General features: G+C 38.8%; 1 protein-coding gene across 1 annotated transcript; it reads right to left on the reverse strand.

Moving 5' to 3' along the window:
• Positions 1–227: 227 nt before the first annotated feature.
• LOC136279566 (carboxypeptidase N subunit 2-like) lies at positions 228–17,751 on the reverse strand. The gene is made up of 12 exons (XM_066163511.1): positions 17,741–17,751; positions 17,464–17,535; positions 17,089–17,160; positions 16,676–16,747; positions 16,260–16,331; positions 15,412–15,483; positions 14,104–14,175; positions 12,907–12,978; positions 12,079–12,150; positions 1,550–1,621; positions 898–972; positions 228–480 (listed from the first exon to the last, which is right to left on the reverse strand). The coding sequence occupies exons 1-12, from the start codon at positions 17,749–17,751 to the stop codon at positions 228–230; spliced, it is 987 nt and encodes a 328-aa protein (XP_066019608.1).
• Between the last annotated feature and the right edge of the window lie 1,462 nt (positions 17,752–19,213).

Genomic DNA, 19,213 nt, shown 5'->3' on the forward strand with positions numbered 1-19,213 from the left:
ATTGAGGATTAATCCACATTTTTTATCAGATGCATCATAGACTGCACGAAGCTTTGCAGTGTCTTTTTCAAGTCTGGTAATTCTCTGTAGGGAAGATGGCGGACCTTTCTTACTTCTGGCTGTTCCTCCATGCTCACTGGCTTAATTTTGCCCGTGTGAAGTTGCTCGTGAATGACGTCATCATAGCGCTTGATGACTTCTGGTTTTGACCTCAGCCGTCGCAACAATTATTCCAGTCTCATCCTACTCAACTGAAAGTTGTCCATGATAACTTCAACGAAGTTCTCACAGACTGTTGGCTCGTCATTCTTTATTCCCAGAATTTCTAAGTCCGAGAATTGCGTGATTTCCCTTTCAGGTGAGTAATGTCTTTCTTCTAGGGCACAGTTCGAGATCTCCGGTACATGAGTTTCAGAACGATTAACTGTGAAGTCTTCTTGTCCTGGCAGTGGAACTTCCACAGGTGAATAGGACCTGATTCTGGACCATGAATAACACTTCCACTAACAAAATACCAATAGGTTGCTCGGGTAGATTCAATGATTTGATCGATAATTGGTGCACAGATTGTCGAACAATATACACTGCAACACAGATTTGTATACTGTTAATAGCTTCCTCCGCCACACGAACAACAGCACATCACCTGAGTTCGGCTGCAGACTCCGTAAATTCTCTGATATATAGCTCCACTGACTTCCAGTATTAGCAGATCTCCCGTGAGAGGTTGACTGTCCCCCCTCCCTTGCGTATGTTTTCAAACATTAAAGAATGTGTTTAAAACCACAGATGCGACATCCTTTACCATTTTACCGGTAGCTTTACTCGGGGTACCATTTCTGAGAGAGGAGAGGTGTCAAGGTTTTACTCGGTGAGTAAATAGATAAGATCCCTTACAAATTTGCGATACTAGGTCCATAAAACTTGAATGCCTCCGACTCAATTGTCTCTATTGGGTTATCAGTTAGTGTTCTGTAAGTAAAAGATAGAAAGATAAAATGTCATCGTTATTGACGTCATCATTGTCGTCATCGTCGTTATCAGTATCATCGTCAGCATCATTATCTTCGTCGTCATCGAAGTTATCATCAATGTTATCCGCATTATAATAATCATCCTCACTATTAGCATAGTTAATTCGTATTCACCAACGTTGATATCGTCGTCTTTGTCGTATCATTCCCGTCATAGTAGCTATATCATCGTGCACTTCAAATTACGGCACTCTTACCTGATAGAACATTTTCAAAATATTCAAACAAAAACCGGTTGATTAAGTTGTTCATGCGCCAATTAATGAAAATAGAGTGAAAAATATTGGGAATTGGCCAAAGTGGTAAGTTGTGTGCAATTATCAGAGGTGAGTGAGCCACAACGGCCGGCTATTTACAATGAATGTAGCTTGTATTCTCAGATCCTGTCTATGTGCTTCGTCTAAAGAAGCGTCAAGGCATAAAATCGAAGGAATAAAAAAAAATTACACAAAGTCGATTGCACCAGTCTCTTACAATAAATTATTTGAAAAGTGTGTGTATTAGAGTGTACCTACATTATCCTCAAGGCATCCATGGCAAAGAAGGCTCGATAAGGAATAAGTTGTAGGTTGTTTCCATGAAGGAGTCTGACCGGAACAATAGAAACACAGTAAATAGCATTAGTAAATGGTTAAAAGCAATAAATCGTCTAATCTTGATTTTTGAATGTCGTTATGGTTTTTTAGTGTATTTTAAAACAGATATCGACTTTTAGAATGAAATAAGATCAAATAAAGACCTAAGTGTAATATTTGGTAGCAAGTGTGGTCTGAACATTTCGAAGACGAGGATTTCAAGTTTGCAGAAAAACGAACTCGGAGATTGAAAGCGGATGGCACCTATTCATATTTTTATGGTCCGTAAAAAGCTATTTCAAAATGAAATGGTGTTTCAAACAGTTTTCAGCTGTTAATGTTAGTTCACGTGCACAAAGGTAATTTACGTTCTTTTCTTCTTCCGCTGGCGTAGCGGACCGTGTGCTCTATTTTGAGCACGCGCAGAAGTCAACCGGAAGCAATAACTAAACAGTGTAGACATGCGCAGTTAAAACCGGAATCCTGCGATTTCTGGGATAAAATTTGATTATCCCAGAGGACATTATTTGCCGACAATACCGCTGACAAGGAGCCAAAATGACTCTGGGCTCGAGATTGAAGACATGAGATAAAATTACATTAACATGTAATTCTTTGGATGGTGTAGCTTCTATAAATTTGTTAAATTTTCAAAAAAATATCCGATTGCCGATTATTCAGTCGTTTGAGAATCTTGACCGGCTGCCGATCAAGAGCGAACTAATTAGCGCAAAACAAAAAAACTGTATAGCTTTCGACAAAATATAACTTCATTCTGACTTGAAATCACAAAATCGTCAAAACTTTCTTGGTGTGATACCATTGCTTCCCTTTTGTGCCCGTTTCGTGTATTTTCGCGATCTTTAAAGATCATGTGCTCACAAGTTTGTTTATCCAGCTCGAGGCTGTTTATGATCTTAGTTAATGATTCCATTTCGGTTATCGCCGATTTCTATATAACTGCAGTCTTTTGAGTGCTGCTGATCTTTCTGTGAATATGAATTTTTTTATTAAAAAAAGAGGAAGGAATTTCGTCCATAAGGTGTCACCTGCGTTATATACCTAACAGTCATTTTGCATTCTTTTGCTTACTCTTTTCAAACTACGTGACCACATAGCTAAAAAGACCTATTACTTTGACATAGCTGAGAACTGTGATAAAATGAATGGAGAGAGACCCTTTAAGCAAGAATTATTGAAATGAAAGAAAAAAAAACCATAAAAAAGAAATAAATAAAAAAGCATAAAGTTCTTTCCGAATACTTAAACGCGGTACGAATTATGGCTCTGAAATGAAAACTAAATTTGCTGGCGTCGGTGGGGCTAAGCCATTTATAAATTACTTAATGGTTAGTTCGCGTCGATGATTTATACCCACGATTTGTGAAGAAAAAACGAACGAGGGAGGAACGAGCGAGTGTGTTTTCTTCTTTGCAACGAGTGAATAATGTGGTACAAGCAAACTTAGCATGAAGTAATTTTTTTTTCTATATGTGCTCTGTTTTGTTGTAAAGTACACAGAAAGCAGCTAGAGCACGAAAGAAGTATAGGGGAAAACACGAGACGCAATACAGTTTTTCTCCCAACTTTTTGAGTGCTCTAGCTGCCTCCTTTCTGCTTTAAAAGTCTTACAACAGAACAGAGCACAGTCAAGACTTCTTCATTTGTTTTTTTTTTATAAAGAATCCGTTTAATTATCTTGCATTACTTCCTTCAAAACTCGGACAGTCCATTTTATCCATTTTGGTGATTATTGTCTCAGCTCACGTTGTAATTTCGTATGTTTAAAACCTATCTTCTCTTGCTAATTGCTGGTCAGCTTGTTCCAAAATTTCACTTCCTATCTCCATGAAATTTGTTCTGTTACCTACAGGTTTTTCTGTATCCATTGAGGCCAAGAGCTTGCTCTCATATTGCTTTTACAAGTCATGTCAGACTTGTGGTTCAATTAACGAAAAAAAAAACAGAGAGGAATCCGGGGAATGATCGGAAATTGTACAAATTGGAAGATGGCGTGACAGCTTTAACTCCGTGTTTTGTACTCTGATAAAAAACGCTCTTTCAACAATGAGAACACTAGTTACATCCGAAATTTGTTATAAAACAAAATGCAAAAATTTGATCATGAATATCGTTTGGCGAAATCAACACACCACATCAAGATACATGATGGACGCCGTTATTTCAAACAAACTGAATCAACACTAAAGTTTTATTCAAACATACGTTAAACAATTATTCTTTTAGAATGATACAAAAATGGCACGCACTGGAAATTTCCATTTTGAAAGCCGCTGAAAGTTCAGAAGAAGCTAAAGTTAATTATCAGCTTTATTTTTTAATAACAATTTTTTTGAACGCGTACGTATCACAAATCGCAAATACGATCAAGATGCTTCCCAATAAGAGTTAGATTTAAGTCTTTTTTACCGTTTTAGGAAAGATTCCTCTTTAGTTCGCTGGATTTGCAGCGTCGAGGCTTGACTCAGGTTGTTAGTTAATGAGCTTAGCTGCCCCTCGATGAGTGCGCCCTCAAAAAACGACAGCTGTGTTGATTATCTGCCTTTGAGTGAGGTGAATGAATTTCAGTCCAGCATTCTGCAACTCGAAAGGTATTGTATTTTTTTAGCTCCCTGACGTCAGTCCACTCAAAATAAGGGAAATTCTGCTGTTGTTCAGATACTACGAAATGATTGGCTCTGCTTTGAAATTTTTTTGGGAATATCTTCTTTGAGTCTTGCCATGTACATTAAGCGAAGCAACATTTTGTTGAATTTTCTTTTTTGTGTTTTCGTTGCATAATCCTCTATAAATTCTTCGACTGAATTGATATCTGCAAACCTAGGAGCCATGCTTGCGGTCAAGCAGCAAACGTTTCTAGAATTCACTTTCACTTTGGCGAGCTGCGGCGCCCCGAAAAGTGGGAAAACCGATACATTTGATTTCGATAGGGAAAAATTTCGTTTACGTCCTTGAAGTACTGTGCAACAGAAGATTAAATTGCGTGTTTACTTGTCACTATTAACCGTGCTTTCCCAGATTAAATAACATTTTCAAGTGAACAACCTAAATTTAACGACATAGTACAACCCAACTGAAAAAAATTCACATGAAACCAAATGCTACTGTTAGTGAATTTCCACACAATTTTCACATGCTTTAACGTTTTTTACCAATCAGATTCGCTTTTAGCTACCTTGGATTACACCCCATCACATGTAAACTCCTTGTAAACAACCTGCAAGTGAAAGCCTTTTTCTCTTTGTTGAAAAGGCTGTAGTTAAGGGTCTTCTGTCTTCGAAGTCACGAATATCTTGAAAGAATACTTCTATGCCAAGACCGGAACTTGTCAGCGGTCATATGGCAGCGAATATGGCAAAGAACCAGCGTGGTGCACTGCTGCGTTGGCACATCAAGTCTTCACTATGGACAGCATGGTTGCCTTATATCGGATGAGCAATAGTGCAAAGCGTTGGAAGGTGTTTGTGGTCAACAGAGGGAAGAAGATCGAGGCAACAACTGGTGAGCTCTAAGTTAACTGAAAGTGCTTTCCAACAGACATGAATCTGACTGACTTTGCAATCAGAGGAGAAAAAACTGAATAAATGGAGAGAGAGGACTGGTTCACCAGCACTGATTGGTTGTTGAATGGAACAAAGTGGTTAAATAAACCTGAGTTAAAAGGCACCAGAGCGGCCTTAAAGAGTGCAAATCTATCCTAGAGGAGAACCCTCACATACAAGAGCGAAAGCCAGATGATGGGATGCATTTTTGGAGAGGGGCGCTTCCTGGAGAACCATGAAGATGACAGCCTGGACGTCGAGGGTAATCAGTAACTTGAGGAGAAACAAGCTGAAGAGGAGCTCAGGTCCATTGGTAACCGATGAAATAGCTGCGGTACAAAACTGATGGGTGAGGCGAGTCCAGAATGCAGACCAAGCGAGTTTGCAATCTCGAGGGTGGAAGTTAGTAGAAGATTAACAGACAGACATCATCAAGTGTGAAGGGAGAAACAAGAAGTACAAGCCAACGTACCTTCCAGGGGGACTTTTTGCTGGCAAGCTAATTGTCCATGTACATAATTAGATAATGCATTTCTAGTACCACAGAAAGTGTAACAGAGAGCTGGTGGATTACGAGGTTGAGAGCAAAAGTCAAGAAGACGATCAAGAAATGCACTATGTTTAAAGTATTCTCCACAAGACCGTATGGAACGCCACCAACAAGTGACCTGCCAGAGAACAGTCTCAGAAAGCAGACAAGTTCCAAAGGAAGCTTAAAGCTTTCATCTCACGTAGAACGAAGCGCCTCGTCATTATCTCAGACAATGCTGCAGTTTTCAAGACTACATCAGGTTGGATCAAAACTATACAGAAAATCGAGAAGTGGTAGAACTATCTGGCAAGTCTCGAAGTTTGTCGCAAATTCAATCAGGCGAGATCCCCTCGGCGGGGAGGTTAAAGGGCCCTTCACAAGACCCATGGAATGTCCCACCTTTCCTACAAAGCCTTTAAATCATTTCCCATTGAGAGTGAGTGAAATCTAAATAATTGTCCCCAGACACACGTTGAGACGGGGGAGACGAAGAGGTTCTTACGCCGAATGTAATCATATGGGGGCGAGATGCCTATCCATAAGAAGACATTGAGAACGATCAAGAGAAGATCACGAAGATGAAGCAGAGATCGGAAACTGCTAAAGCATGGAAGCGATGGAAGAGAGAGTATATCCATGGCCTAATGGAAAGCAACGTCTAAACTAGAAGGTGGGAGCCACACCTACAGTAAGGGAGGCTTGTTCTTATTGTCAGTGACGGAAAGAACCGTGGAGAATGGAGGAAAGGGACACTGCTGCGCCTCCTTCAAGGCGAGGAAAGAATTGTAAAGGGTGTAGTACTGTCCGCACAACGGACACACCACTGAGCGACCTCTGCAGCTTGTGTTCCCATGGGAGATTCGCAGAAAGGATCCACTTGTTCATTTTTTCTGGTTTGGACAAAGTCCAAATTAAGGGTATTGTAAGGCCTAATGGCCACGATGACCAACCACTTCTGAGCATAATTCCTAAATAGGTAATGAAAGCCATTACTCGACTTCCAAGAACTGTAATAACATTCTTGAGCAACTTATTTCATACTCCGTGCTGACGTGAAATTTACATCCAAACAAACGCTTTTGGTCTATTTTATCAAAATCCAGTAACCCCTATTTGAAGAGCACACTTTATTATTTTTTCTCGATACGTGAGCGGGTGGTATTCTAAAAATCCTGTTACCTGATTGATCCCGAGAGCGGGAGGTATACTCCCATCTGGCCCGCTCATAGCGTGCGGTATCCTGTCCTTTGCGTGTTAAGTCGCCTAGAACATCCTTCGCTTCGTTGCAAATATTAAAAAAGTATACTACTTGTTTTGCCGGCTGGGCAGAATGAACTAACAAAGATTTCGTTCACTACCTCAAGCCAATAGATAAATTATTAATTCTCTCTTCTCCTTCTCTCAAATCACTTTGGTTTTTCAGAAAATGACTCAAGTTTGAGACCAGTGTATGGAATAAGGAAGTTACGAAATTGAAGCCGTCGATAAGGAGAAGCTTATTCTAGACTTAAACTTCTTTTGCATCTTTACTGAAACATGACGTTGAGACTTACATCAAATAAAATTCATAGAGAAAAAAGGTTAATCTTCAAAATTTTGAAAACCTCTTTGTATTTTTGAGCCTTGAATAAATATAAGTTTGCAGGTGTTTTTTTCCAGGTATACAAACTCACCACAACGAAATATTCAATCACCTGCGAATCAACAAGCCAATCGTTTGATTACAAAAAATTGATCAAAATTGTGGAACTTTCACCATATCGTTCACAACTGTAAAACTTTCAAATTATCATTCACAATCGTGAGACTTTCACAGAATTTTCTTTTCATTTTTGTCAAAAACATTCTGAAGACATTCGCATATCTTAAGGATTCAACCTTTGATACTATCAAACAAAACCCATTCGGTCTTTTGTCGAATTCAACTCTTAACTATTCCCGAGTGTAAGCAGTGATCCAAGTTTTTTTCTGTACTCGATATTTATATGTTCTTCCAGAACAGATCAAGTCACTTCTGATGTTTCACATCTACCTCATCTTCAGAAGGATTCCTTTTAGATGGAAGGAAATCAGGGTGAATCAGCTCTTCCTGACGACTCAACGTTCAACCAAATAAATTATAACTGTGACACGCCATCGTTCAAAAGGTCGCGTGCAGAATTTGGAATTTCACCAAGCACAGATTTCCACTTCACAGAGGGAAACAATCACGGTCTCGGATCTGTTTTCACTTATATTACTAATGTTGGACCATCAGCAACTTCAGAATCATATCTTGGTGGTGACATATTTACTGGGAGCTCTCTTACCAAAAGCATTGGAAGCTGCATAAACTCTTTCCTTTCCAACTTGGAAGCATAGTAGGTTTCCTGTCTGAATATTCCATATCAAGTTTTTCACGAGCACTTAAGTCTTGAGTGCAATGTTATCAAGTGATTCACTTTCATTGATCAAAGGAGTTTTAGCAGTTTTTGATCCTCACTCTTCCCCTCTGTTCATTGTCGTCATTTCAGTACCTTTATTTGAAGGACTAGGAGGTGAATTATATTCAGGTTGAAAAGGTGTTGTTGTATCTCCTTCGTTCTAGTCATCATCGTCATTATGTGTTAATAGAGGATCAGTATCTCCAAATCCATCTATTTTAACTAAATATCTCGAGTAACATTGAACCCGAACAAGACCTCTCTGTCTGAGTTCTTAGAGCCCAGTTCCAAGGCTTGATGATGGGGTAGTCATTGTACCAGGATCTCTTGCACTTATTGTTGATTTGACAGTTAGTGGTAGTGCATACAATTTTCTCGTGAACAATGTATCAAGAGCTCTTATTAATAAGTTGACTGTGAAGTTCACGGGAGAAATCTTGGAAGACGCTGATTGCTACAATCTATTAAAGCTCTATGAGGAGCTCTTTTTGACTCTTCAGAGAAGGTATTTAATTTTAGGATCTTTCGAAGATCAGATGTAATGCTAAGGTTTAGAAGACTTCAGGTTTTGACAGAGAGAAGAAACTCAATGAAGTTTATGGGGACAAGTATAGGATTCCATCGGACCATTAGATTCTGAAGGACCATTGAGTCTTTTTCCCAAGAGCTCTTTCTGATGAACTTGTCTTCGAGCTCGAGCTTGCACCTGACGGAAGTGTTGTGAAAGGATTATTGCAGCAAGTCTTGTTTATGAATTGACTAACATCCAGATTGAGTATGGGCTCATTCAAGGTCAAGAACTTGCTGATGAGGCCTTGTCTAACTACAAAGGTGGAAAGAGACTAATGTACGAATATTTCACTCGTCTCACTCATCTCAACAGAGACAATCTTAATTTATTAAGGGATCTGACACAATAATCAATGTAACACTAAATGCCCCAAGGAGATCACTGAAGGGACGTTTCTTCTCTTTAACGGGCCATACACAGCAGAAATTACCGAGGTTAAGGTGGTTTTGCATAGAATCCCCAATAAGGTGTACAGTCAGGGAATAAATACAGTAGATATGTGGGAAGAGGTCTTCAGAAGATTTGGGCAGGAAAACAGTTTACAGGAAGGTATCGGGCTCAGTTAATGTGAAATGCCACATCTCGATCATCTCAGATTCTCAGCTCAATATCATCAACCGAGAGCTTGAGAGAGACCCTTTAATGAGATATCTCTATGCCTCCCACTTACAAAGACAGAAGAACAAATCAAGGCGCACTTCGACTTCTTCATAAGAAGATACAACATTGATGCTGATCCTGTGGTATGAAACCATCACATAATATGAAGCATATTCAGGCATGCAGGAGTGAAAGTTGCGTGTGTCAATGACTTCAGAATTAATTTTGAATCTCACAAGGGGTGAAACCCCAATTAAGAACCATTGAAGTCGTTGATCTGTGGTAGTAATTACAAGAAGCGGGATTTTGGTGCATCGGCAGTTGACGATGCATAAGAACTAGCTTTGTGAAACTATTTCTGTAAAACGTTGGAAAGAGTTCAGTTCTACTCTTAATAGTATATATAAACAAATTGCTCAGTTCTTATTGATTAAGATAAAAGCAGTTTTCAGGTAATTCAGTGCAGAAGAGGGTTAATTCAGTGCAAATAAGTAACAAACCAGACATTCTGATTGGTCAGTGATCAAAGAAATTCATAGATACCCAATCAAGTGCGAGCCTTGTCGTAACATTTGGATAGGCTGAAAATTTGCGAGCAAAACAATGGCCGGCGTTTTTAGTAGGTTTTTTTTCGCCACCTCAGCAACAATACAGCAGCTGAAAAACAACTCTTACGACGAAAACACTGTAAAGAGCACTGCTTTTTGGTTGTTGGTTAGGAAAAAGTGGTGTTAGAGGAGGAAATTGCCAAGGAAATCGAAAATGACGAACCGACTTAACACTTTACTCACGCAATTGTACGCCAAAATTAAAAACAAACATGGTTAAACTTCGCAAACGACGATTCCATTTCATCGAAAGTGATTCGGACACAGACTAAATAATTCCTTGAACTGTTAGCCGCACTTTGAACTTTTTTGCGCCTTAAAGATGTGAAAATATCATTTTATATTATTGTTTTGATCGTACGCGATTGTTTTGACCGAACGCACAAAGTTTTTGCACTTGATGCGCGCGCTTTGTTTCTGCATGATTGTGATAAGCTATCTTGTATTTTTTCATGTATAACATTAGCACGTTATCACATGATTTTTCTCGTGCAGTTCGGAATAAATAAGCACTTGTTAATTTTTTCATAGAAAACAAAATGTACTCGCCCAAAGGGCTCGTGAAATTTTGTTAGTCTTTGAAAAAAATTTCTGCTTGCCTATTTATTCCAAATTGCACTCGAAATCATGTCATTACCTATACTAATAAATTTTTGTCTTATGAACTGTAATATTTCGACCACACATTTCACAGCAGAAAGACAAGATTTACACGCCATTGCAGGAAACAAACAAGCAGACTCTCAAAACTCCACAAAATCCATTTGAATTTATTTACAATTTGACTTTCCTTGATATTTAAAACTGACAAGAGGTCATTTTTCGTAGATTAATCGTCGTTGGACAAGAATATACTGTCTGTAAGGTCAGTTAGGAAAAAAAATTCATCGTGATAGACATTGAACTCGAGTTTGCTTGCCAAACCAGTGCTGTTGTTTTTTTAAAAGTGTACGTGGGCCTTTTTTTTCTCAAGCGCTATTTAATTGACAGGTGTCAGGTCTTGATAGATTCTTATTAAAAAATGTTTCATAAAAAAGTTTGCTAAGGAGACTTTTAAATCACCATTATCAGTGTCGATGAAAATGTTTCTGTGAAGCATCTCTTTTTAATTTACTTTACCTTCGTTTCTTCTACCATCTATTCGTTCAAAAATTGTTCCGTTTATTGAGGATCTTACCGAAATTAAAACCCTAAATCATCACGTCTTAAATACTGGTGCCCAACATTTCGGGCACAATTTTTCGCAATACGGACCTCTCGGTTGGTAAAAAGCATATATCTCCTGAAGAAGAGAGAATGTTTGAATCACGCAAATTGAGCCCTTAATGAGAAACAGCAGCTAGACACCCTCAGTGATCTAATCATTGAAAAAAGCAAGAAATTGGGGTTTGCCTAAGGGAACCCCATATCTCCGGGGTAAATAAAAATTTTGACCCATCATTTTCACGCGTTTGTTAACTCATACTACTCAGCATTGCGTCAAGTTTGAGCCATATCGGTGATTTGAGCATTATTGGCCCATGCCATGTTTCTATTGCCCCCTTCCATGTTTTCTCGTGGACACGCTCTTAAATATTTAAGCTTAAGGATCGAAATTCACCACTTAAGGATTAAATTCGGATTAAAGTAAAGAAATCGTCTTAAGAAACTTTGGATGCATTTTTCTCTGCTCTTATTTTCGAATGAATTGCCCAAACATTTTTTTTTAATTCGGGGCTCACAGAATTAAACCGATTCCCTTGAAAATTGACAAAGAGTAAGATCAGTAGTTAAAGATAAAAACCGTCTGCCCAAATTTTGATTTTCGAGATATTTTGTTGAGATAATAATTTTTAAATAAGACGTCAATCGACTATCGGCCACACGGTTTATGTGCTGATTGACTTCTCAAACGCAAGCGGAAGCGCGTATAACTCCATTGAAGATACATGCCGTGGAGTTAATTCTGACATGCTCTGACCAACGAAGGACTTCAATCTTTAACAATTCAAGGATTTCAATGGGTGTTGGCGTAAAAAGGTGACCCTCCGAGGAAGCAAAAGTATTAAGGAAAGTTCCGACTCAGCTCGTACGTCTTCCTTTAAGCTCAAGGAAGAAAAAAACATTAATGTGTACGCTGAGACAAAAAAAATGTTTTGCAGAATAAGCTTTGGTATGTCAGATTTTACATACAGGCTCCCCAGTTGAGTCAGCTTGGAAAATACTCCTCCTGGAAGAGAGTCTAAGGCGTTTAAAGATAAATCCCTATGAAAAAATCAAATGACTTAACCGAGAGGAAAAGTAGAGCCTTACAATAATGAATATGTTATGATACGAAACAGACAAAAACAGCAATGCACTCTAGCTTAACAGAGACTAGGTACAGAGCTTTGCACAGCATTACAAGTACAAAGATTATATCTAGTTCCAATGAAGTTAAAGATGGTAAAATAAATTTTTTTCACCAGGCAAAATGAACAAAAGGAAGGAAAAGAAAGGTTTGGCGCCAAGTCCACAGATTACTCCTTCTGTTTCCGCACAAGGCGGAGGCATTGTGAGTAATTTTGTCGTTTGTCTATAGGAGCCACCGTTATAAACAAATGGATCAGATGTCAATTCGTTCTCGAAAAATTTTATAACCTTGTTTAATACACGGTTTCTTACGTTTAGTTCTGAAGATTTGCTACCATCTCAGCTTAGAAATCTATTTGTATCGACAGAGGACAGGGCTTCTTCGACGTTGAGGTAATCCACCACGGAAAGTTTACACACCGAGCGTCTAAACCTGTGGATCGGCCTTTTTTCACACGCTTATTGGTCCATTTAGAGATTCTTTAATTTTTTCCTTTATTCTGGACTTTAATAGTATATCTTTCGCATCAAAGTACATAAAGATTACCGAAATCTCCCATTTTCTGGTCAAATTTACTTCAGGCACGTTTTAAATAGGTTTGCAATCCTTTAATATTTGAAATGATTTCTTAGGCTAGGAAATCCTAGGCTGTATCAAATTTTACGTACAGATGCTGTAGCCCAGTCAGCTTGGCGAATACTCCTTCCGGAAGGGAGTTCAGGTCGTTTGAAGATAAATACCTATAGAAATATTCAATAACTTAGTAAACGGGAAAAGTAAAGCTTTAAAATAATGGGCACTATTTCTTAAGCAACAGACAAAGACAGTAATGCATCCGAGCTTGTTATTGTTTGAAAGGTACTCTATGTCTAAAAAAATGCATCAGAAACTAAGTATTTCACAGTTTTGTACAAAAACGGATAATTCAATGTGTAGAACTATTATATTTTTTTCCAGTGGAACTTAAAAGATGTCACAAAGAAATTTTATCCCGAAGTAAAATGACATGAATGGAAGGAAAAGAAAGGTTTTTCGAAAAGTCCACTAATTTCTCCGTCTGTTTCCTTCCAAGGCGGAGGCATTGTGGGAAGTTTTATCGTTTGTCTATAAGAGCCACTATTATAAACAAATTGATCAGCTGTCAATTCACTCTCAGAAAACTTTAAAACTTGTCCAACACAGACTTTGTTACGTTTTTTCTGAAGATTTATTACCATCTCAGCTTAAAAAAGTATTGGTTTCGAAATGCGACAGGGATTTAAATGAAGTTGACGTAATTCCACCGGACATTCTTCACAGCGAGCCTTGAACCCATACATTAGTTATTTTCATCCGCCAAGTGGTCAATTTAGGGATTTGTTTCCTTTTCCTTTGTTCTGGACTTTGATAGTTTATCTTTCGCATCAAAGTACATAAAGATTATATTACCCAAATCTCCTATTTTCTGATCAATCATACTTTAGGCACGATCTAAATAGGTCTACACTGCTTTGATAAATGAAAATAATTTCTTAGGCGGCAACACTTTGTCCCGTTGACATCTATTTGAGGAATTCACCTTTTATCGAAGAGGGAAGTAGTTATCTCTCATTTCTAATTTCAAGTGGAAGGTGACGAACGGGGAGATATGATAGTATTTAGGGGCATTTGATTAACTCTCTAGACTCAGCAGCAGGCTTTTCCACCTTCCTTCTCCCTTTCCTGGCTATGACTACTTTTCTTCTCTTTCGCCTTTTGTCGTCTCGTGAGTCCACCTCAGTTCACGCTCCTCCCTTTGGCTCAGTAGAAGAAGGAAAATACGCCTGCAAACGCTAACACAGAAAGTGATTGTTGGAAATATTTAAGTTATGTCAAATTTTACTTACAGGTACTCCAGCCGAGTCAGCTTGGCGAATACTCCCTCTGAGAGGGAGCTCAGGGTGTTTGAAGACAAACATCTATGGAAATAACAAATACCTTAGGCAAGAAAAAAGAAAAGCTTTACAATAATGAGTATTTTGTGATGAGAAACAGACATAAACTGCAATGCATTCAAGCTTGTTACCGTTTGAGAGGTACTTAGCGTTTTAACTAAATGTAACAGAGACTAGTTACAGAGCTTTACACAGCCTTATAAGAAAACGGATAATTGAATATGTCCAAACATTATATCTAGTTCCAGTGAACTTAAACATGGTGACAGAAATTGTTTCATTAGGTAAAATGGACGTGGAGGGAAGTAAAAGAATGGTTTGGTGTAAAGTCCACAGATTTCTTCGTCTGTTTCCGTCCAAGGCGGGAAGTATCGTGGGTAATAAATCGTTTGTCAATCAGAGCCACTGTTATAAGCAAATCGGTCAGATATCAATTCACTCCATGAAAAAATTTAAAACTTGTCCAACTCAGACTTTGTTAGGTTTTTTTCTCAAGATTTGCCACCATCTCAGCTTAGAATAGTATTGGTATCAATATAGGACAGGGATTTCTATGACGCTGAGGTAATTTCACCAAACAGCCTTCAAAGCGAGCCTTAAAACCCATAGATCACCTATTTTCATGCGAAAAGCGGTCCATTTAGGAATTTGTTTCCTTTTATCTTTTCTTTTTCTTTTTTCGAACGGACAATCTTCACAGCGAGCCTTGAAACCCATAGATCAGATATGTTCATCCACCAAGTGGTCAATTTAGGGATTAGTTTCCTTTTATCTTTATTCTGTACCTTGATAACATATCTTTCGCATCAAATTACATGGTAAATACCCTAATATCAGATTGTCTCACACCGTGATTTCGGACGCGACCGTGATAAGTTTATTATGCTACAACAATTGAAATTAATCTTTTAGGCAGCAACACTTTGTCCCGTTGCTATATCTTTGAAGGATTCACTTTGTAGCGGGAGGAGGTATTAGTTTTTTCTCATTTTTCATTAGAAGTGAAAAATGATGAACGGGGAGAGATTGAAGCATGTAGGAACGTTTGGTAAACCCCCAAGACTCAGCAGCAGGCTTTCCTAACCTTTCCTCCCCCTTTTCCTGGTTATGAATACTTATGTACCCTTTCGCCTTTGTTCGTTGCGAGTCCACCTTTGCTCATACTTTTCTCTTCACTTAAAAATGAAGGAAAAGACGCCTGCGTACGCTAAGACAGAAACTGTTTTTTGGAAATACTAAGCTCTGTCAAATTTTACGTACAGCCAATACAGCCCACTCAGCTTGGCGAATACTCCTTCCGGAAGAGACCTTAGGGCGTTTGAAGATAAATCCCTATGGAAATAACAAATTACTTAGTCAACAGGTCACAATAATGTGTATTTTTTTATAAACAACAGACAAAGACAGTATTGCATTCGAGCTTGTTATTGTTTGAAAGGTACTCAATGTCTAAAAGAAATGAATCAAAAACTAAGTATTTTACAGTTTTGTATAAAAACAGATAATTAAATGTGTAGAACTATTATATCTTGTCACAAAGAAATTGCATCCCGAAGTAAATGGACATGAAGGGAAGTAAAAGAAAGTTTTGTCGAAATTCCACAGATTTCTCCGTCTGTTTCCTTCCAAGGCGGAGGCATTGTGGGTAGTTTTATCGTTTGTCTATTAAGAGCCTCTATTATAAACAAATTGATCAGCAGTCAATTCACTCTCGGAAAACTTTAAAACTTGTCCAACAGACTTTGTCACGTTTTTTCTGAATATTTGCTACCATATCAGTTTAGAATAGTATTGGTATCAACATAGGACAGGGATTTAAATGAAGCCGAGGTAATTCGAACGGACAATCTTCACAGCGAGCCTTGAAACCCATAGATCAGATATGTTCATCCACCAAGTGGTCAATTTAGGGATTAGTTTCCTTTTATCTTTATTCTGTACCTTGATAACATATCTTTCGCATAGAACTACATAGTAAATACCCTAGTCCCAGATTATCTGATTTCGGATGCGATCGTAATAAGTTTATTATGCTATGACAAACGTCTACGTACCCTGACACAGAAACTGTTTCTTGTAAATACTAAGTTATGTCAAATTTTACGTACAGCCAATGCAGCTCAGCGTGCTTAGCAAATACTCCTTCGGGAAGAGAGGTTAGGGCGTTTGAAGATATATTTCTATAAAAATAACAAATAACTTAGCTTAAAGGAAAAGTAAAGCTTTTTACCGGTACGGAGTAGTATTTATTTCCCATTTCTACTTTATGCGAGAGGTGACGAGCAGGGAGTAATCATTCATTGAAGGGCATTTGGTAAACTCTCTGGACAGCAGCAGGCTTTCCAACATTCCCTCCCCATCTCCCTGCCCATTAATGCTTTTTTTCTCTTTCACCTTTTTTCTCCTCGTGAGTCCACCTCGGTTCACACTTCTCCAGTTGGCTTATAGAAAAAAGGAAATGCACCTGCATACGCTGACACAGAAACTGTTTGTCGGAAATACTAAGTTATCAAATTTTACGTACAGCCTCCACAGCCCAATCAGCTCGGCGAATACTATTTCCGGAAGAGAGCTTAGGGCGTTTGACGATAAGTACCTATAGAAATAACAGATAAGTTAGCTAAGAGGAAAAGCACAGCATCTTACTGGTTCAAAGTAGTATTTATTTCCCATTTACGTTTCAAGCGAGAGGTGACGAGCGGGGGAGTAATTATTCATTAAGGGGCGTGTGGTAAACTCTCTAGACCCAGCAGCAGGCTTTCCAACATTCCCTCCCCCTTTCTTGGCTGTATATACTTTTCTTCTCTTTCTCGTCCCGTGATTCCACCTCAGTTCAAACTTCTTCCTTCGGTTTATAGAAAAAGGAAGGAAAAACTTGTGTACGCTGGTACAGAAACCGTTTGTTGGAAATACTAAGTTGTATCAAATTTTACGCACAGATACCGCAGCTTGGTCAGCTTGGCGAATACTTCTTCCGGAAGAGAGCTTAGGGCGTTGGAGGATAAATCCCTATAGAAATAACAAATAACTTGGCTAAGAGTAAAATTAAAGCTTTTTACCGGTAAGGGGTAGTATTCATTTCCCATTTATGTTTTTAGCGAGAGGTAACAAGCGAGGAGTAATTATTCATGTAGGGGCATTTGTTAATCTCTCTCCTCTTTCCCTGCCTATAAATTTCACCTTTTCACGTCTTGTGAGTCCACCTCAGTTCACACTTCTTCCTTCGGCTTATAGAGAAAGGAAAATACGCCTGCATACGCTAACACAGAAACTGTTTGTTGGAAATACTAAGTTATATCAAATTTTACGTACAGCTCCCACAGCGCAATCAGCTTGGCGAATACTCTTTCCGGAAGAGAGCTTAGGGCGTTTGAAGATAAGTCCCTATAAAAAGATCAAATAACTTAACTTAGAGGAAAAGTAAAGCTTTACAATATTAAGTATTTTGTAATCCGAAACAGACGAAAACAACAATGCATTCAAGTTAATAACCTTTTAAAAGGTACTTAATTTATTATAAAAATGTATCAGAGACTAGGTACAGAGCTTTTCGCAGTTTTATAAGGAAACAGGTATGCATTCATAGCACTTTTCATTCATGCATGAAGGTGATGATGGCGGTAGGTCATGCGTTCAGGCGCTCTCGCAGTTTTCAGCTATTTCTGTCCCTTATCTTTACTGGGGAAGTTGTTTTCGCTCTCGCGAGACCGCATACATCTGATAATCATGATTTTTCACGGTTTCCTCTTCATGGACCGTTGATTGGATTGTTTGACCGAGCTGTCGCCTACAACCAAACACGATGCGGCCGCCATTACACACCGATTATCAGTCGCAAAGGGTTTTCATCCTCGAGAGTTGCCTACTATCCAAACTCCGTCTCAAGCTTCCAAACATCATTTCTAATGAGAAGTGGTGATATTAATCCAAACCCTGGCCCAGTTAACTCCAGCGCTGCAAACCCGGAGCCACGACAAGATGGATTTAACCTCCGCGGGCTTCACACATTTTATGCAAACGCTCGCAGTATCATCAACAAACTCGACCTACTTGAGTTGGAAATGTCTCAGAGGAACTACGATTTAATTGTACCAACTGAGACGCATTTGGACCATTCCATTCTCGACTCCGAAATTTTCCCTTCACACTACACTGTCTTCAGGAAAGATCGTACGACCAATGGCCGTCATGGCGGTGGTGTGTTAATTGTAGTTCGAGATTGCATTCCAGCTACTCTTCGCGTAACTCATCAGTGTGAGTCTGAATTGCTTTTCATTGACTTGCTCTTCTCTCACGAGCGGCGGATAACCCTTGGTGTGTTCTATCGGCCCCCTAGAGGAGATACAAAGCCTTTAGAAGACCTCCGGATCTGTGTTCAAGAATTGAATTCAACAGCCGAATTAATTCTGCTTGGAGATTTTAACCTGCCGGACATTGACTGGTCATGCAATAGAGCTCTGCATCAATCAGATATTTATGTTCATTTAATTGACATAATCCAGGATAATTTCTTAACGCAATTAGTCAGAGAGCCTACAAGGAATCAGAATATTCTGGACTTAGTTATTTCAACTTCGCCAGATATTGTGGATCGATTACTCGTTGGAGATTGTTTCTCTGATCACAGATCCCTTAGTTTCAGGATCCTCTGCTCGCCTTATGTACAGCGTAAATCCCAGAAGCTTCTCTATTCGTACAGCAAGACTGACTGGACACATTTGAAGTCTTTATTATCTTATATTCCTTGGAGCTGTGCCTTTTTCGATGATGACATTGATTATAACTGGTCCTGCTGGAAAGACTTGTTGTTTACAGCTATGGATCAATGTATTCCCTTGTGTCAAAGCAAGAGAAAAAGTAACGCACCTTGGATAACAAAGGACCTCATTAACCTGTGCAGGAAAAAGAAATCGCTTTATAGCAAAGCTCGAAAAAGTGCCAACCCCGTCCTTTGGGAGAAATATCGAAAGCTAAACAATGCTGTGAAAAGAGAATGCAACCAAGCTCGCTGGACTTACATCAATAACATGGCCTCGGAACTTGACTTCAGTGGTGATTCTAA

This window comes from Pocillopora verrucosa, chromosome 3, assembly GCF_036669915.1.
Source record: "Pocillopora verrucosa isolate sample1 chromosome 3, ASM3666991v2, whole genome shotgun sequence".
NCBI classification, from domain to species: domain Eukaryota; kingdom Metazoa; phylum Cnidaria; class Anthozoa; order Scleractinia; family Pocilloporidae; genus Pocillopora; species Pocillopora verrucosa.